Consider the following 21,814-nt stretch of genomic DNA (forward strand, 5'->3'; position numbering starts at 1 on the left):
CACTATCGCGAACAATATTAAATTTGTAACATTTTATGAAAACTTTGGCGCCAACCAACATTCCTTTTGGTTCCCTTTTACATTGAAAGTGCACAACAAACTTCCGGCACTAGCTCCCGCATGTCATCGGCTCGCGTGTGTTGTTCAATAAAGTTAGACGGATGGACGGTTTTCAGCCGGACGGAAAGCTTTGGTATCGCTCTACCTGGCGTGTTTTCATGGCGACATGACACTTTCTTTATTGCATTACTTTGTATTATTGATTGAATTTACGCTAATAGAACACACGATACTATGTGGAAAGGGAGAGTATTTTGGCTTTAAATTTTAAAATTGTTTTTGTTTTTAAAGAAAGGTTGTTCAACACAAATATCTAGTTGAATTACTAGTTGAATTTCGAAACTGATTAAAGTTTCTTCCTTGTTTGATTAGGTTTTTCTTTAAAATATATACTACGATGATAAGTTATTTTAAACTCCTTTATATTCCCAGAGCTGATGTTTGTGGTCCGTTACAATATACTTGCGCAAGCTGATAATTGAGAATTTCCTTCGATACTCTCGGGGCAGCTCTAAATAACTAAACCAATTTGAAGCTAAAAATTTCTTAGTTTATAGCTTTTGATGCATCTTTTCCGGTATATACCGCAACCTGATCAAATGCTCGCAATGCTGCGGCATCCATGTTGGGTTTGAGTGATGAGAGTAAAATTAAATTTAGATCCTATCATTAGTTGCTCGTGGCAGCTTTGCTAGCCGGAACATCCGGATCACCAGCAGGAAATGGTAGGACATTCTCTTCCACCAGTCCATTAGTGTATGGTTTGTTCAAAATTGCTCGTTTATAAAATTAATCCCAAACTCCTTGCAACGTGCTTTAAAGGTCTGTTTTCAATAATCTGCTTCTGGCAGTAAACCATTTTCCGGCCATGCTACAAAGTCGACCAGTCGATTATCAGTAGATCGGTGTTATTGTATTAGTTATCAAGGCGATTGAAAAATCTTGAAGCCGAGATTGTACGACGGCTTGTGTTGTACCACCATCGTAAGAAAAATCGACGCGTTTTGAAAGCAAACGAGTAGTGTAATAATAAATAGAATCAATTATTATACTGTACGCACAATGAACATCCACCGTCGTAACTGTTACTGTTATGCGTCGAGTCGTTAAATTTTGTTATTTTGTTTTGTTATCGCCTACAGTGCTGTGTTCTCTTTTTCCAAACCGAAACCAAACCCTCTAAAGGACATGGATACGTGTCCATTTCGTAGATAAACACTACAACTAATCGATTGTATATCGTCGGCAAACTTTACCCTCATCGGCCCATGCCTTAAGAGTTGTCTTTAACGGGGCAATTCCACTATAGCGTAGCATTAGACTTTATATCAACAGCTTTCTTCCGCCTTTCATCAACTTTCTCCATCTTCTCTGCCGTCAAAACAGAAAAACAAATACAAAAAAAATCATCAACACGATATCTTTTGATCTGTTTTTCCTGACACTTCACATGATATCATCCCGACGCGACGGACAGGGATGGAAGGAGACCAACACACATACATAAACACTTTTACCCACGCACTGTTGTTTGTTGTGCTTGTGAATTGTCTACACCCCAAGTCCCCCCTGCTCGTCGCTCTCCGTGTCGGGCGTTGCCCTTATGTGTTCTCATAGAATATTTCGGCTATTTTTAGTCCAAACGCCACCCGATTGTAGATGGATGGTGAATCTAAATGTGTGTATGTATGAGTGTGTGCTGTTTTGCACACACAATTTCGTTCCGGTGACTTGCTGTTTACCAGGAATCACATTCCCGCACAACACTTTTCACGAACCCTAGCCGGCCCGAGAAGGGGTTTGTTTCGCTTATCATAAGGATAATAATCAAAATAATCATCAAAAGTGGATTGCAAACACGACTGCGTGTTTTGTGGCGTGACGCTTGATGCAAAATCGTGTTTCGAGAAGCTGGCATTCGTGAGCTTTAAGGTCGCACGTGATTTCATGAAGGTATTTTATAATGGATTTGAGAAAGTTTCCATGGTTTAATTTATCTTTTCAGTATGTTGACTTATTCGTAATAAAGCTTATCACTGTTAAATATATATTTGAATTCGGTTAAGTATGACGTTTCCATGATTTTTTTTCGAGAGCTACGAGAAATGTATTATTCCCATCTCCTTTTATATAGTATATATGTATATCTTTACCATCAATGGGGTCCTTTCAGTTGGTAGGCTGAATTTTCAGCCTGTCAGCTGTTTGCATTGTATAGCAGTTTTCGAGCAGCTATCCAAGAGGGTATAATACATAGGTGGGCTTATCCCAAGGTGTATGTATTTAGAAGGCTGATTTTTATCGCTTCTGCTGCTGAATGAAGATATTGAAAGTGTTTTATGGATTCGTCAAGCCTTCAGAAAGCTTATTTTAACAAAAGTTTTCACCCAACCTGTCAAAAAGTTATATTCAAATTTGGTTATAAAAAACATGCTATGAGACCACCTGGACTACATACACTTCGATTCTGGATTCCATCGCGAGATCTCATTAATGCACCTTGGGATTAATGTAAACACCGCCTTGTTTTGCCATTTTTTAATCAGGTAGTCGTATCTAATTCTAGCTTTGAGGATAGAATAATCTAGACTGTAAATTGCAGGCTAGTTTTATGTGTGGTTTTGTATGGAGTGTTTACATGATTTCAGCCTCCAACTGTCATACTTCACACAAAAAACGGAATAGGATCGTGAATGGCCCCAATACTTCAAAACGCTATCATTGCCCATGTTATAGACGTATCACAACACCCTGGTCCAAAAGTGTTTTAACAACAAGAACAGTAACAAAACTTACTGCCAAAAACGAACGCCTCCGCATCAGTTTACATAAAAATCGTGCCAACTGGTTTATAAAACATGTATGGCTTACCGTGCAACCCTTCAAATGTCGAGCAAATTTCTTACCTAGCTGTTTCTTAGTATTTCATACAATGTACTGTGTCAAAGCTCGTTCCGCCAGCACATCGACTAAGACATGATATAGAAAGTTTCTTCTCCTTTTTGCGGTGACTCCACCTCGACAAACTTTCTCATACACATTTCATTTGACCGTGATGTGTTATTCTATTTTTCGTGGAAAACGTTTTCCAACCACCACACTCAACTTGTACTAAATTCAGTTTTCACATACCACCAGCAATGAGAATCGAGCAGTAATCGGTACATCCAACGGAACCTCATTCTTCCTGAACCATACACACACATACACACACATGGACACTGCTTTCGGGGTTTTCCCAGTAGCAGACGTGTAGGATATGTGTACGGTCGTTTGAAAAGGGAAATACGCTTGCTTCATTTTTGTATCTGTCGATCGAAAGTGTTGTCCATGTGTGTGTGTGTGCGTCCATCCATCGCATCAAGCGCGATCCAGTATCCTGGCAAATTAGGTGGGCAAATGGTGTGGGCCGACGATTGCGGAGGTTTCATCGATGGATTTAACTATTTGATTGGAAATTGACATGCACGGTGCTCTCGGCTTCCACGTTCTTCGAAACTTCACCGGCGAGTGTTGTCATTAAATCAAAGTTTCTGCTTTCGTGAGGCTGCTAACCTAGCAGCAGCAGACCCCAAAGCACAGTTGAACGCTGATTCGATGTGTTAATTTGAGTGATAAGGGTTAACGGACACGACAGACCAAAGTCCCTGATCCGTAGCCATACTCGATGGTGGCTTCGCACGATTCGGATCACATTTGGGTGGTTGGGCAAAAATCCCAGGGTCAAGGGACGCTTTCCGGCTGTCTACGATCAAGGCGCATGGTGAAATCGATATCATTCGGTGACCCTTTTTTCTTCCTGCAGCTGGCACACGGACGGTAGTTGAAAAAATGAAGCACCACAATCATGTAACAGTTTTACGGACAGGTTTTCATCCTTCTTGGTTACAAAACTTTTATCTAAACTCTATATTTTCCTCTAAGCTGTAAAGTTAAAAGCAAAGGTTGACCTACACAGGGAATCCCGAACTAGAATCCCGTATGTCATGCTGATAAAATAACATCTTTAAAAAATACTATCTATAGCCCAAATATTATATAGTATTTTACCCTTCACGCATAACAACTACTCCCAAATCCCTTGATTTTTGCTTTTCATACTTCATCGCGAATTGACATCAACATCAACCCAAACCAAACTAAATTGAGACCCAACGACATGAAGCGTTCTCGGCCAGCTGGTTGTCTGTGGCGTTATGATTATTTGATTTTTCCAATTTGCTTTCAATGTGCCGGCACGCAGCAAATGGCAGCAAACAGTCCGTTACCGTAAAGCCAGTGATTGACCACGCCAAGAAGCGTAGATTGTCTCCGGAAGATAAGTGACGACATAAACGCAAACAGCTGTAGACAATTTACTGAACACTCAACGCAACTAAAGGCGATATACAGCTGTGGCAATGTCAGACGGTGTCATCTACTTTACGGACCAGTAGAGCTTTAAGCGAATCCGTTTTTCCGTGCCAGCCGCAAACCTCTTGGAGTTATTCGTTTGCTGACCATTAAACCACCAGGGAAGCACTCAAACGCTGTCGCTGGACATTTCGCTTGGACTTGGATGCTTCAGTGAGTAAGTGGCCTAATGTTTGCAATGGATTTGGTCGTTCCGGGGCAAGGGAATAGTAGCAAAGCTGTTTCACGAATAAACGGCATAGTAATAAAGGAATGAGAAGATGGGATTAACACTGTAGACAAATCCTGCTCTGCGATGTATCATTGCCCCCAGGGCATTGCCAGTTGGGAAGCAGTTCACTTGACATAACTCGAAAACCAAGAACCGTTTGGTCAGATTACGTGCTGGATTGTTGTGATAGCAAAAGAACGAACCTCATGGTAAGTGATAGAGGCGTGTGATGTTAATGGGTGAAGATGGGACAAACGCAACAAGGGCAGGGGCGTCAGAACAGACTGTGAACTGGTGAAAGTCAGACAAAAATTTTCAGACGAAGCATAGGATTTCCTTTTACTCTCTACCACATGAATCCTTTTTGGGGTGAGAGAGTTTGATTCCGTGTTTCTTTTTCAGGCGCACAACATTTGCATAACAAATGGTGAAAGCGCGAGCTTGTCACGTATTTCTTTCAGCTTCTGTCTTTTTTTCCTGTTCTTGTGTATGTGTTTGTGAAAGCCGTATATATCTTTCGATGTAATTTTAACACTTTCCCTGTCTGCCCGTTATTGTTTTCCTTCCGCAAATATCGCACCAAACACATTTTAACACCAATTACAGTGCCGTGTGCTAGCTCCAGAGAATGTGTCCTAATGTCAGACGATGTCGCAATGTGTTTGGTAGGTAAATATGTTCTCCCCACTTTCGAATGTGATGATGGCTGTGGTGGCTTTAGGTCTGGCTGGCAGCATGGGTAGCAGCGCAGAAGCCGAGAGTTTACTGCTAATTAAACTAATTAATTGTTGTTGTGTTGTTCTGTTAACGATCGCCCTCGTTGGCGTGATTGTGTCAACAGATTGCTTCAGCCCATTGAGCCTTAATCAGTTTTCCTACCAAAACTGTGCTCGGTGGAACTCTTCATGGCACACGGGGAGCAACTGTGGTAGTGGCGTGCGAAGGCCAACGCGTTTTCAAACCGCGGAAGTAAGCAACCAGAGTGACAGAGGCCATCCTGTGGGGTTGGCATTAAAAGCGAAACCTAATGGAATTATCCACTTGTACGCATCCTCAACACCTCTCCGTTTCCTCTTCCTCTACAGTATGGCCTGTCCAGGTCGGGGTTTTATCATCCATTCAGTTCCGAAAGCCATCACCTCCTTGGCTGAGAGTGTTTGCGTCTGCACGTCTGTCATTTGCAGTCAGTTGCAATGGTTATAAGGGGGTTTTGTTTGCATTTGTTCGTGTCATTCTCGATGTCGTCGTTAGCGCTTGGTGCTGATAAGAGATTTAATTAAAACAATACAAGGCAAAAAATGCCAAGCCTACAACAACACTCGTGCAGCATGGTTTAGTTGGTTTGTGAGAAGAAAAACGTTCACCTCCTCCATACGCAAATGCAAACACGCAGGTATTGTTGTGCAGACAGTAATTTTGGCAGGGCTGGTTGTACTTTGCTACGGTATTGCAAGATATTTATTTTACGAGTGAATGTTAACAGTGTTGCGGCCCATATCCACACGCGTGACTGTCATTGATTATTTTGCTTATGAAGCTCTCATCATTTTCAAATATATATTTTTTGTCCTAAAATAAGATACATTCTATGCACAGTGTATCTTTACGCTAACATAATCGTTTCAACGATAGTATCCACGCGGTTCACCAGCATTCTCTTTCCAGCATTGTTTAAACATTCAGCATTTCAACACTGCCCTTATGCCTCGGTCACGCACGCACGTAACGTAAGGCGTTGACCAGTTCCATGACACTCTCTGTGAGAATGAAAGAACGTAAAACTTTTCCCTATCATGGACAATCAAGTATGTTTCGTACGCTCCTCGGCAAAAGTTTTAACATAGCGCAACGTTGCTGTTCCTTATCGTGTCGGTCGATTGCGTTTGAAGCAGATGGAACAACGGCCATGCAAGCATAGGCTCTGAATGTAGGCGATTTTGATCCACATGCAAACGAAGAAACTTTTTCGCAATGCTTGTTTTCGTAGAAAAAGTGATCCCTCGAGTCAGCAGCAAACAATCCAGGAAAATCGGTACACTTTGAAGGAAAGAAGCCGGTGCCGCATGAAATTGTGCGAATAAATGTACGACGTTGAACAATTCGCTGAACAGTAAAAGTTACAGTGAACGCTTATCTACATTCATTTAAATGTAAGGGACGTTCAATTGCTTCTGTTTATCGTAAGGAAAACAACGATTAAGTATAGCCGGAATTTCTTAACGATTCACTTTTGGTCAGGTTGTAGCGAGCTAAAGTCAAGGTGCTCTAACTTTAGCTATAACTGTACTAAAATTGTTTTCCAACTGCAGCAGCTCCGATTGCTGCTTCTCAACGTTCAAACACGTTTGGCAAAATCACCAGCGGTATATTTTGCGGCAAGTTTTGTACAGTAAATTTCAAACCCGCTCAATGAAATAAATAGTTACAGGGTTGCAGTAGCTACAAATACCTGAGCAAGTGCATTTAGCTCCGTAATCCTTCTACCTATCTTTGGTCTACCTTTGAAGTTTGCTTGCCTAATAAATATTGTGCGCTGCAGAAGAATTCTCTGCCTGCAGCATTTTATGGTTTCATGCAGCTTTCTGCAAAAAAAGTTGTAAATTGGAATTTTTGGCCCATAATGCTGGAGCACCTTGGGCGCATGATATGAAATCGTTTTGTTTTCTGTATGAAAATTAAAACTGTACAAAGTTCAATACCCTTGATATCAATCAAAAGCAAACAGGGTAAACTAAGAAATTTACAAAAGGGTTTTAAATTTCCATACTTCTAGGATTCTTTCGGAAAACCAACATGGAATACAACAGCTTTCCAATGAAATTTAGCTAATTGGATTTAAATTTTCACATAGTGTACATTTCGTTGATGCTTCTACATTATTGTTGGTATTATTGGTTGATTGATGTTGCCCATCATTAGGTAAATTGTTATTTTCACCCTGTAATAAGCTGCTGTAATAAGCCGGTCTCATGGTACAGTCGTCAACTCGTACGACTTAACAACATGCCCGTCATGGGTTCAAGCCCCAAATGGACCGTGCCGCCATACGTAGGACTGACTATCCTGCTATGGGGGGAAATCAATAAGTCACTGAAAGCCAACCCCACAAGTGTGTTGGCAGGCCTTGACCGACATCGGTTGTTGAGCCAAAGAAGAAGAAGAATAAGCTGCTTATATAAAGGCACCACCATCTTTTAAAATATTATTAATGCTTTTTTTCCTTAGCAAAATGGTTGCATTTTATCAAATTGATGTCATCGTAACCCGCTTCAAAAATTATTTCCTCCGTCGAAAGCTATAATTTTATTATCTATGTGTCACTTTGTAATGTGTTTGAGTAAGTTACAGCTAAAGCAGAACGCGATATTGGCGGAAATCCATGAATCTTTTCTCACCGACGGTCTGAAGAAAATCTCGCACGAAAAGAATGCTTCACTAGATCACTGGTCTGACCTGAGTCGGCTAGCGAAGCGGTAAGAAAGGGTTCCAAATATACATAAACACGAGCAAACCCTCAATCTTTCTTTCGCATGGTTGGTAGTTTGTCTTGCACTGCTCAAAGCTTAGCTTAAGATAGTAGAGGAAAAAGTAAAAACTCAACATTTGCTGGTTAGAGGTGATAAATCATGCACCCCATAGCACGAGGTGGTAAAGCTCATAAATCACCTCCAAACGACGGAACCATGTTGTGGAGATCCACACGCACACACATACGAACCGGTATTCACACAATTATTCCTCTACAACATGCAAGATATGAGCTCGAATGTTTACATCTTATTACAATCTACATCGTCTCCATTCGCTGGAGCATCCAGCGATTTTTGTACCAGGTACACTGGTAAAGTTCGCTCCACAAAGCTTTGAGTTTTTCAGTTTGTTTGGCGTGAGATGAGTGTTTTGAAGTTTATTGTGTTTGTTTGCAGCATTGAAATCACTGATTGATTGCTGTTTATTTATGATTACGAATGATAAGTGTCTGATTGAATGCTTCGAACGAAATTATTGTAACTCTTCATGTAAACAGCATATTTCCCTCTTGTTTGATAGTAAAACAACTCTTAAGTGACTTCATGACGCATACAATGACAAACAATTTCATCTCTCCATTCCATCATTTTAGCAATGGAAACACATGCATTTGAATAAAAGAATAGGCAGTACACAAAACAGTATTTTGCTATTGAATTTATTACAAAAATTTTCTCACCCATAAAGCATCCACACACGGTACAGCACAGCCAAACTCTTATATCGTGAGTGTACACCCACAGATTAACCCCCAAAATAGACCGGCGGCATTAACAACGTTTTCTCTACCGATGCTGAAGATTTATCTCAACACTTTGACCCAGCCTAGGGCAAACATCTTCCAATACTATTCGATCCGTTCTTGTACTCAATGGCTAGAGAAGAGAGCTCGACTAAACGCAGCACACCAAACACTACTCCGGAAGGTGCTGAGCCGGTGTGGAAAACGACGCGCTCACAGTTCTTGTTTGATATATTTGATCCGTTTTCGTATGCAACTTTGGTTTGAATTTTGTGTCCGGATGCTGAAATAAAGAAGGAAATTGACCTTGGAAAAAGTTTGCCTCCGTAGTCAGTTGATGGAACGGGGTGCACTGAAACATACAGCACTGTGTGCATGGAGGGGAGAATGCGGTTATGCTCATAAATAATCTTGTACGGCTGGCAGTTTACGTGGGACAGGTGAAGGGTAGGCGGCCCGCTGCGATTGGCGAAGTATGTGATCGTGAGAATTTCACTCTTTCAACTTCACGTACACATTCCCATAAGATGGTGCTATGTGTACCACGATAGCAACGCTGGCGCAAAACGTTTGCCTTGAGATGTGCGGGATGGAGACGCCTGGTGCTGGTTGGTGTTAAATTATGGATAAAACTTGTGATAAGCAAATGCGGCAAAAATCTATATCTAGTGAGGAGAAGTTTACTGTACCAGATCAAAAGCTTGTCTTGTGTGAAACTAGTTAGAAATCAATTAAATACTATAGTTGAACACCGTACCCCAACTAAATCTAAACACGTAACAGTCCCAACGATTTAAATGCTATCATTATTTTGTAGTGACAAGTGAATTATACGAATAGGTTCAGTACAAAAGGGTACAGTTACATCTACGGTTGAAAGTAAAAACAAAATAATACCATATCAATCGTCTTGCACAAATAAGCGAATTTTTCATTTTATTTATTTATTTATTCATTTCATTTATAACCGACGGACCATCCGACCGTGTCTAATCGGCAACCTTGTAATTAAATTAAGGAGCATATATACAGAACTCTAGTTATAAGCATAATTAAATATGACTTTGACGCAATTTTTCTTGAGCGTAGATGTAGACATACTAAATTCGAACAGATCTAACATTTCATAAAACTCGAGGGACATACGTATAATAGGATGTCCCTGGCTATGATTGTTGCGGGTGCATGGTACACGGAGATGTAAATTGGATAGTTATGCCTGGGAATTGATCTCTCCATTAAGGAGCCGGAATATGAAAATTTAAAATTTACAAATTACCTTCTATTTCTCCATCAATACTTTACCTTGTTCCTGGAAGATGACCCGAAATAAAAATGCAATATAAAAACCGACCGTGATGCTTTTTGGGCAAAGTTTTATTGTATCAACTGTTTGATAGACTTTAAAAATTGTTTATCGTACACTATTCAATCAATGAGCGATCTCTCTGATCGCGTTAGTTAATTTGACTTGGCTAAGAAAAGATTTTGTTTCTCTATCGAATCGGTTGTCCAATTTTTCAGACCCTGTACGGTTGCATTTGTTAATAGTTTGGTTGAATTGTTATTTCATTAGATCTAAAAAAAATCACTTTTTCCTTACAGCACGCGCAAATGGTTTCATTGAATGGTTGCATGCTGTTCTTGGGTCAACGCCTTGTCCCTTGTTTCATGGTTTGTTAGGAAATTTTCATTTCGATGATTAATTGAATTCAAACTTAAAAAGAGTCCCTGCGACTGGGCAAATTTGATATTGATTTTTGTATTTCTCGTTCAATTTTTACATCACATACTCATACGTTCACTGGAGCTACCGTACATTGGATTAAACAGGAGTGTATGTGCTGTTTAGTTTCCTCGCTTGCTGTTCACTCCCTGTATGAAAGTCGTTGAAGCGCTTCAACCGCAAAACCCAACAGCTGCCAGCTATGTTACATGCTAACCTAACGATAAATTGATAAAGTTTTGCTATACTGACTCGCATCAAACACACATTCGCCCATAATCCTCGACTCTGATCGTCCTGTATCATTTTTACAATCATTGCGGGAAGTGGGTACTGCTTTCGGGGTTTTTGTTTTATCTTCTATGTTTCGTACTACCAGTGCGTAAAAATAGCTTCAATAACCATGTCAAATTTCATTCAACTGTTTATAGTACGTTTATTTGTTTGTTAAAAGCCATGACCGATGTTTCATGATACTTTAACTTGGACTTTGTATGTTTGTTTTATTTTACATTTGTATTCTACTATGATTCCGCAACCTTACCTTTTTGCATGCTTTGAGACACTATACTATACTTAATATTATTCAAATTACAATTTTCGTTCGGATACATTTTCACAAAAGTTCTCCAACTCTACCAATAGAGACGGATCTCTTGATATCTAGCTGAACGTATTTACTGAAGTTTTATCACTCCGTCCACACGCACGCGCTGCTTTTTACCTCTAACGCTGTAATCAGTAGCTTCGTGTACAGCAGTGTAATTTACGTACAGCGCTAACAAAACATTGGCATTCGGCTCGGATACTGTAGATACTTTTGTACACACTCGTTTGCCGCATCAGGTTATTTTCTGCTAGGCTTTCCATTTGAAAAGCGTAACAAAAACACTAATTAGTACTTTTACCGGACGCTTACCAACTACAGCACTGATAAATCTACCCCGTTGATATCAGTGTGGATTTTGCTTTCAACCGGAGGCTTAAAGAGTGGTGTTCTGTGAAAAGGAGTTCATTGAAATGGTTTGCTGATTAGACTTTGCTATAAAAGGAAGTACCATGCAGCAGCTAGCCAGGGGATGGCAAAACAAACGACAAAACGACAGGAAAGCACATGGTTATTTGGAGTTTGCTTTTTTGAGTCGTGCAGTGCAGGAATTTCACGTATATTCCTTTTTTGTTCATCGAAGGACAATTATTTACGCCAATTTTTGGTTGGTTGATGGACGGGAAAGCTCACACTGCTACAAGTGCAGAAATACAAGCCCGGGTCCACGTCATGGAAGCTGCTTTCGGTGCCATTTTCCATTTTCGGGACGCACATGATGTTGTGTTGATATGGGTATTTTTGAGTACAGTGAGGAGTGATTTATGGCGTTCGGGAAACTCTGAACCACGCGTACATTAGAACCCAGCATGGCTTTTTTTCGATGCGTCCGTTACCCTTATGTGCGCCAGAATGGTGAGAAGGAACTTTGATAGCAAACTGTCACCGAAGTTTCCAAAATCCCTCATTTTGCAAAACCAAACGGCAAACAGTATGCGGACGATGATGATGATCATTTTGACGATGGCGATGTTGATGAAAATAGCTTTGCGACAGCTTTTGCTTAGCGAGCATGCACATATCGGGGCGCGTTTTAGAGACATAAACGTGGTGCCGGCCAAATTTCAGCATTAACTTTGCACAAATGCGGAATGCAGAGAGCATCAGCATACAATCTGGTACCCCTTTTTGGCTGGCGTTGTTTGCGACACTATTCTCTGTCCATACAGCGAGGCTGTACAAAGTGGTTTATCACGGATCAACGCGCCAACACGTGTACCGGAATGGTGTTGTGATCCGCTAGTACGCTTGGTTTGATTGATGTCACGTACTTAACTCAAACGGTGGCCTGAAACAAATCCGAATCGATGTTTGGTAGTCATCACGAGCAAAACATGGAGTAAGCGGCACAGGTGCTCCTACAAGAGTGCCAGACGCGAACGAAACATGGGAAATCACGGTATCCTTCACTTTTACGTCTCTGTTAGGTATTTTCATACGTAAACACAAACCATTGCTGCACTGGATCTTCGCAGAACACCGGTGGGGCTCATTTTTCCAGCCTCAGTCGATTGAAAGCAAAGTCACACCACAAGCAACGAACCACCAGTGCCTGTTACGCTATACATGCACAGAATAATTTTACCACGCAGTTCGTCGGATGTATGACGCTCTGCTCAGTAACTCATATTTGAGTCTTTAGTCTAGGAATTATGTTTTACTGAAATGGTAAATTTGAAACCAACTATCAATTATTTTCCTAACACCACGTCATTTCATGTACTGTACTGCGAGAAACAAGTCCGTACAGTGTTTTTTCATATTATGTTTTGGTTTTGTTCCCTGGCGCACGTACCAACCACTGCCGTTCAATATTGTTTGTCAAGCATTAGTTGCAATTATTTACACATAGAAATGTTCTATTTTACTTCGTTTCTGGTTGTTAGTCGAATGAATCGTAATTACTACTCATTAGTGGCGCTTCTAAATGGCTAACACCACTCACAATAGCCATAGCTCGATTTAGCTCTCATCGTTTCCCGACCCCAATGTATCCTGTATCAGGACTGAATATGTTCAGTTCGTTGCTTAACGTTTAATAACAATAGGAAACATCTCGGATAAAGTGGCTGATTTGTTTAATCTGCAACCATAAACTGCTTTCGAGTTATTGTAAATCGTTGTGCTTGTTTGCCGCAGCCGAACGGAACCCTATCATTTACACGCTTTTGATAGATCATTGCTAGCAGAAGGTAAAGTATCGCTTAAAAAAATAGTTGTAAACTTGTAAACAGTATCGTATTGTAACGATCAAGCGCATCATCATACAATACAGCTGAAAGTGAATAAAGTAAGACATTGGGCATGATATTGTGCTCATTTTGCCGATAACTATTAACGCATCATACGGTACCAAACGATCTGTTAATTACTACCGCTCATAATGAAGGTGATGATAAGAGTGATTATGGTAACGATTGGTTGGTTCGGTTTGCATTACTATTAAGCCATCGGTTTGAACCTGTAATTGAGATAGGAAAAATACAAAAGCAAGATTAATTATCTTTCAGCATTGATTATGCGACTTCACATGTTCAATGTTCTATCTCTTTTTTCGTTCTGAGAAAACACTCGCAAATATTTAATTTTTATTTCCGTGGAGTGTCAAAATTTAAACTTTCACCAACCAATTACTATTGCATTTGTTTTAGTGTCTTACTTTTACCTTATGTTTACCTTAGTTATTTCTACCAACCGGTTTATATCTTTACAGGGTTTACCTAGCCATTCCGGCAAGGTCAAAGCGTAATCGGTTACCGTAAATACATTCTCGGGCGACGTAAACTCTCAGTTGGACACTGTCATTTGTATTCGTGTCTTGTGAAGTTTGAATCGGGCATATTGCAGAATGAATGCGGCATACTCTGGATTATCTTGTTTTGGAGCCGTTAAAAAAACTTTATGGTTTGACTAATTTGTACGAATATTGACTATTTTTAAGTTAATCTACAAATAAAAAATAATTTAAGTACCTTATTACAAATCTTTTTGTGTTTTGTATCTTTATGTCAAGCCCATACACTGCAATATAACTTTATGTTTTTTTAAATAAATAATATTTTTGGTGCATAACTTAGGTGAAAATTTTAAAATAATGCATACTTAGTAAAACAGCACACAAACTACGTATTTTTAAATAACTTAATGGATCAATCCCATTGGAGCCACCGGTTTGATACCTTCAAATGCAGAACGCATTCTTACTGTACTTTGCCCGATTCGTACTTCACAAGGCCCGAATAGAAATCACAGTGCCCAACTCAAGATTTACGTCGTCCAAAAATTATTAACGGTAACCGATAACGCTTTGACGATGCCGGATTGGCTAGATAAACGCTGTGTTCGCACCCAAACGGTTCGCTCCGACAGTGAACTAGTTGCAGCGCGTGTGAAAACACGCAGCAGAAGAGAGAGAGAAAGAGAGAGAGAGAAAGAGAGATGGAGAGAGAGAGAGAGAGAGAGAGAGAGAGAGAGAGAGAGAAGTTCTAGACAAGTAACGGTTCTAGAACGTTTTGCATTTCTCTCGTGCGCTATCGAGTTAATGCTCTCACACCCACACATGTGAATTCTTAACAATTCTCTCGCGTGCGCGACCGGTCAAAAGCGCAAGCCAACGCAGAGAGGGTTATTGCTGGTTTAGGACTATCAAAGCAGACAGAAGTGCTGAGAAAGAATAAACACAACCAAAAAAAGCCCATCCCGTTTGGTACCCAATTCCTAGTGTTCAAGGAAAGAAAATCGGTCCTCCGTCAGGCTGAAGCCTCTACAAGCTTCAGCTCTTTTCCACCGGTTGTTTTCCATGAGGTGGAGGCCTTACAACCCTCCACTCTTCTTCTCATCCCTATTGGGGCAGTGCAGTCCCAACACCCTGTAAACATAACAACTCATTTTTAATACAAACCATGTCGATACAGCCAACTTCCATTACGTTGTGCTACTGCCATAACATTGTGGTGAAAGCTAACGACAAACTTTTTTCTGCTTATAGCACCCGGGGGAATGTTCCTTTGTTGATTTTGGAAGGACCACCAGCATCAAATTACTGAACTTTTATGGAACATTCTTCACTTGTTATATAAGCAATAGAATGGAGATGATTTAGCTAGAATAATATATAGAATAATTCTCTTACATTGCTATGATTATTTCATATTATTGTAATTTTAAATAAAATGCAAATGTGAGTTAAACTATCTTATGCTTTGCGTTTGACAAAAAAAGCAGAAAACGTTGATCTTTTGTTGCTGAAATCAACTCGTACTTATTTCAAATTGCATTCTACCAATGCAGCAATCAACGTTATCAATTCACTCAAAATAACTATAAGTTGTTTTCAATGTATAGTTGTGATTGTTTCAATTTTACAGAATTTTTTTTGAAAATTGTTTTCTGTTCTTTTGTTCGTTTTTATCTCGGGAGGATGAATCTTGTTGAAACACTGTCAGCAAATACTAGTGACACATTTACCAGAGAACAAAGCACACTGTACAGCTGGTTTGATATTGCCAGGTATCTGAGAAAACATTGACCATTACTCTTTGTATTGCCGGTTGAGTTCGTCGGATGCAAGCAGATGCAGAAGACATGAGTTTGCAGGCAAGCGAAAAGAAAGTAATAACTTCCGTCCGGTTGTTGATTTATATTCAACTTTCACTGTGCGGAACGTTTCATTTAAGGATAAGTTCCTGTTGATTTAATTAGACGAGTCATTTTTATAAAATACACGTCCAACCTGGCTTATTGCGTTAACTTTGTTTTTCTCCACACTTGATACGGTATAGAATGATTGAAGTTATTGCTTCACATAAAGGTATCGTCTGAACTAAAAAGTAATAAATTCTATTTCATAACACAACTCAACAGCATTGAAAACTTTCAACTTCGCTTGGTGATCCATCAGGATCTAGGTACGAGTGAGCTTTTCCACTCTTTGCCATGATGAGAGTGTTTGCTGCAGATAGTTTTCCACATACATGCCAGTAATGAACGGATGCAGTGGATCCATGGTTAAACTTTCTGATTTAATGAACTTGTCAATTTCTCTGTGAAATCGTTGAAAAAAAACCAAGAGAAAAGTGCTGTTAGCGAAAACCCTGTCGAAATCAATAATAAACAATAAAGTTGCTTAAAAAAAAAAAAATATATATATATATATATATATATATATATTTTTTTTTTTCTTCTACCATTTGATCGACGTCGTTGTTGTTCCTGGATGGTGCGTGTGATTCATTTGCCCGCAAAATAAAAAGCTTATGTAGCGTAACGTTGTGGGAGATGGAACTTCCTAGCTATCAAGCACGATTGCATATTTACTTAGCCTCATAGACCGCAGAAGCAAATGCGTAACCAGATCATGGACCGAAATTGGACTGTGCTTCGTATCTGCCCGGCAACGCCAGTTCATAAACTTTGATAAAGGAACACACAATTTCACTTACGTGCCATGTAGCCAGTAATCTTGCTCTCATCTCAAACCGGTTATCCATCCATATTAATCTAAGCCGGAGATGGAACTCACCAGTCGACCAGCTAAACGCCAGAAAAGTCCCGTGTCCCAAAACCAAACAGAAAAAAGAAAAGGGTCAATCATTACTGGAAGGGAAAAAGGCATCCTGTCTTCTCTTTATTACCAATACGCTTTCTTCACATTGCCGTTCCGTACGTGCGTCACTCTCGGCATTCCGACGACCTACCCTTCATCCTGCAGGCTACATCCTAGTAGCGTGCGTTCTGGTACAGCCAACGGCAACCTGAGCAACGGTATATCGCTACTCAAAGTATTGGAACTGAAATGTACCCAGCTCCTGACTGCTCCTTGCGTCAGTTTGTCTATTTTTATTTTGCTATAAACTTTTATCCAGTTCCGTTTGGTCACAAATTTTTCGTTTTAGTTTTTCATGTTTATGAGGGTCGACACTCTGATATTTCCGTCAGAGAGGGCAGACAGTAAAACTCCTAACATAAAACTGTCAAAAATAAGAACCACGAACCACATACCATTGGGAAATATTATTAAATAAAAAAATACAACATGGAAAATGGGAAAAATGTTTAAATATGAAGAAACTGTCGAGGAAAACTGTCTGCACGATGTGCTTTCTTTGGGGCGAATTCCATTTTTACACAATTTCTTTGAAGTTTTTTGACGTTCTTGATAAAAACGGAGTAAAAAGTGAGATGATTTTCCTCTACTTAGCTTTATAAATCACCGGATACACTCTTTAAACTATGGTTGAGTGATAGTTGAAAAGTCGCAGCATTTCTCAAGTCTACGCTTCTGCTTGTGAAAGCGTGAAATTTCTCTTGCCGTAATAGATAAAATGCTAGCCTGAAATGAAACCAGTCGTGCGTTTGTGTAAGTAAAACTTTATCCTGCCATCGAGTACACTGTACTAGGCCAAAAATACAATTTAATTTCAAGAGGTTGATTTCTTGAGAGCGGTGAATCACAGAGCAGGATAGAGCTATTGTTGATTAATTTGTCTCGTGTTATACCTTCTTCTTCTTTGGCTCAACAACCGATGCCGGTCAAGGCCTGCCAACACATTTGTGGGGTTGGCTTTCAGTGACTTATTGATTTCCCCCCATAGCAGGATAGTCAGTCCTACGTATGGCGGCACGGTCTATTTGGGGCTTGAACCCAAGACGGGCATGTTGCTAAGTCGTACGAGTTGACGACTGTACCATGAGACCGGCTATTATTATACCTTAATTTACGTTAATTACTTATACCTTAATTTACCTTAAAACCACTTTTATTTAAAATAACTTTCCAAGTTTACGTGTTTGAATTGTTTGCACTGACTCTCGCTTCTGATGCCTTCTATAAATGTCACTTTAAAATTAAAAATATCATGCACTAAACCTAACGACACTTACACATCAACTGAATTTGAAGTTTCATTTGTCGTAGTACACTCGACACATCTCATTGAAAAAATCTCAAAAATACCATTAAACTGCACCCAACAGTATGTTCAACACAAAACGTACTGCTCCCTGACAATTCAATCTATATTTAACTCACAAAACAACGAACACCACATGGAGATTTATGTGGATTGATAAAGCAGCTTTTATAGCAGCGTCAATAATATAGATACAATGCAGGCAATATTTTCATGAAGATGTTACTCTTGGAGCAAACTGTGCAGTTTCATTTCACAAACACACAATCACATTCAACCTATGAAACAATCGCAGTCAAAAGAATTATGGTTGTTTTGTGTCGATGGAATGCACTATAAAATTTGCCCGTATACGTATTTTATACACACAAAGCACGTTTTCATGAAATATTAATCAAAAATATAAATAAGCACCAAGTTTGGAGGTGATCTATGATTGTATGAATTGCTCTTTCGAGAACATGGTTTAAAAATCACAGTTATATCACATAAATCATAAGAATAAGTTTTAAAAGACCATAACCAAATGTTTACTCTTTTTGAATGGTCTAGAAAATGTTTGCCAAAAACTAAACAACTTTTTTCAGATAAACATTTGAATTGACTAAATTTTCCTTCACATGCATTTTGTCCCTTTCCCGTATGTTGAATGTTTGGATAGATGCTAGCAGAATGACCCTTTCTTAACAAAGCTCTTTCTCAAACGAATATCTGATGAAAAGCCTTGGGAATTTCCTTGCAAACATTATATTTTTTCTTGCCACAAGTGTATTAAACCACCGCATTGGCCATCCGGCCATCTACTGCCAACGGGGATGAGCCGGAGATGAGCAACCAAGAAAAAGAGACTTTCAACTTTTTTCTTTTTCTCCATAGTCCGCTTTCTATTTGTTGTAAGTAGCTTTGTCAGCTCTCGTTCAACGTTCATTTGGTTCCAGGAACTAAATGTTCCCACCACCCGCCAGCTCCGGTGAACCAGCTTATGACCGGAAATGAGAAAATGCTTTTAATTAAAGGACGGTCCAACCTGTGCACCAGTTCAATTAAGTTTCACAAAGCATTGTGACAGTGGAAAGTGCTGTGTCATTTGTCGACTGTGCCACTAAATGCATTGTGCATTAAGCTGTTGCATTCAAGCGTAATGTCCACGGGTAGCTTACCAGCTTTACTTGATAAATCGTACCATATTTGTATTGCTTATCCAACGTGCTCTATGGTTTGCTTCATTTATTATAATTAAAGAAAACATTTTATATTTCAGAAGAAATCACATAATAAAAAAATACATTCAATGTCAAACTTATCAGTCTTTAGTAGCTCACTCTCAGCAATAGAGCACAAAAAAGTAACAGTAAACAAGCCTTAAACCCTGATTAAAAATTAACTTTGAAATTGTTGTATTTACTTAGCTTAAACCTAATCTTACACAACCTCTAGTATTCACCAGAGTCGAAAGGAATGGACCTAACGTGCTTCCAGCACTTGACCATAGAGAGTTTATTTAATTTTGCCGATTTCTTGCTTGCTGCCTCACGCAACAGGGCACGAGAAAAGCAGTGCAAACATTTCTAGTCTTTACCAACTGTACCCCGAGTTCCATCACCCATGGGAATGGTCCCAAAGCACGGCTTGAATTTCTTAACAAAATTTCAGTCAGTGCGTTCCCGAGAGGGCTTTGTCACGCGTAAGGAGGAATGAAAGGGGACCTGATTTTCCCCTGAACTTCAAGCCTTGGACATGCATGTGGCTGCTACGAGTACTGTACAATAGATACCTGTCCTGGACTGAAACCCTCACCAGTTTCCCCTGGCACACCGTCCGTTGGTAAGTTGGTAAGAGGGCGTTCTAGATTTTTTAGACGTAATCAATTTTGACTGGCTAAGCAAAATGAAGAAACGGTTTAGGTGTTGCTAAAGTTTACATCGCAAAGTATTTACAATTTACTGGAAGGGAAACCTCAATACTATGCCAAAAACAGCAAAGGAGAAAAAACAATCACACACTTAATTGCAAACCTTGGGCTGGATCGCGTTAGGCCAAATCCGATTAATGGGTTTTCAAGGCGAGTTGATAATGAGCTTTCGTGTTTGGTTTGAAAAGTGGGTTCGTTTCTTTTTCCTGAGGCCCTATCCTAATTTTGATCCTAACCATAACTCACCCTCACAGCCAATCTGTTTTTCTGTTGTGTTTTTCCCCGGTCGATAGCGGTGGAAAGGTTAAATTGCTAAAATTTAACCGCTATGTTGGATGATTTATTGGATGCCGTATCGTTCAATTTACTTTGCGTGTAATTCATTTATGCTTCAACAGCTCTGCAAATATTTAGAAATTGGGCATAAATTCCATTTCATCTGTCTATTAGGCTAATCAAACAGTTTTATGCTCCGAATTTCGGAAGGAATCTTTATTTTCATTGGTTCGCATAGCTAATGATATGCACAAAATTCTTACTATTAATTAGACGATCCGTTTGATGTTCTGTATTTACGGATGCAGCATTAATTGAAGTCAAATTTCCTATGATGTTTCAGGCTTAAAACGTTATTTAAAGCTCCTCTCTTTACACTCTTCATGCTGATATAATCCAACACTGTAGCAACATATTGTGTTTCCAGCAATGAGCCAAACCCATAGAGGCTTACCGTTTCGTAGAAGCTTGTGCCGCTGTGCTGATGATCCGTCGAGGACAGGATAAAACGGAGACAGTGGGCTGCACTGTGCGAAAACAAAGAGTGTATTAAACGAAGGTGACGGACGTTTCCTCCATTGTTTCCGGTTATAAAATGTCTGGACAGCTGCCGGTTCGCGTCGTTTTCGTTGGCAGTGGCATATGTCGCTGGCTGCCCTGGCGGCGGCTCCCCGGTCCACAGTAAACAATCTGAAAATGGTACAAAAAAGACAGAACAAACACATGCACACAATAAAAAGTATAGTAAATCTCTCATGAGAGCTAGATAAACGAAAAGACGGCCGTTCGTCGAATGGTGGATGATCCCTTCCTGCACTCTTGAGAGGGATCCCATCAGTCAACAACAATGGTGGGTGACGTGATGGCGGTGATGCTCCCGGCGGATGGTACGTGATGGTTGTTTATTGCTGAATACTTTGCCGAAACAATAATCCATAATCTTGCGTGCCAGATCGTGCCCATGTGCCGCCTGCCTTACAAATCCCCCGAGCGTATGCCAGGGTGCGTTGGCAGAGTTAAGGGAATGGAGTGTGTGTGTGTGTGTGTGTGTGTGTGTGTGTGTGTGTGTGTGTGTGTGTGTGTGTGTGTGTGTGTGTGTGTGGTGTGTGTGTGTGTGTGTGTTTGTGTGTGTGTGTGTGTGTGTGTGTGTGTGTGTGTGTGTGTGTGTGTGTGTGTGTGTGTGTGTGTGTGTGTGTGTGTGTGTGTGTGTGTGTGTGTGTGTGTGTGTGTGTGTGTGTGTGTGTGTGTGTGTGTGTGTGTGTGTGTGTGTGTGTGTGTGTGTGTTTGTGTGTGGATGTATGTGTGTGTGTGTGTGTGAGTTTGTTTTATTTTTTGAAAGAAAAAAAGTATTACAGGTTGAAGATACATAGATTAAGAATTTCAATTGTAATATTCGTGCAAAAAGTAAAGAATCGAGGAGTCTAT

At 39.9% G+C, this 21,814-nt stretch overlaps 1 protein-coding gene across 1 annotated transcript in view; it reads right to left on the minus strand.

The window, feature by feature from the left end:
- Positions 1–10,313: 10,313 nt before the first annotated feature.
- Positions 10,314–21,814, minus strand: part of LOC121601398 (allatostatin-A receptor-like) — a 62,598-nt gene continuing 51,097 nt past the window's right edge. Inside the window, exons 4-5 of the mRNA XM_041930218.1 lie at positions 20,844–21,079; positions 10,314–13,751 (exon numbers count right to left, since the gene is read on the minus strand). Of these exons, the coding sequence (XP_041786152.1) occupies positions 20,978–21,079 (102 nt within the window). The 3' untranslated portion in view covers positions 10,314–13,751; positions 20,844–20,977. The remainder of the gene's footprint in view (positions 13,752–20,843; positions 21,080–21,814) is intronic.

The sequence above is a fragment of the Anopheles merus genome, chromosome 2R (assembly GCF_017562075.2).
Source record: "Anopheles merus strain MAF chromosome 2R, AmerM5.1, whole genome shotgun sequence".
Lineage (NCBI taxonomy): Eukaryota > Metazoa > Arthropoda > Insecta > Diptera > Culicidae > Anopheles > Anopheles merus.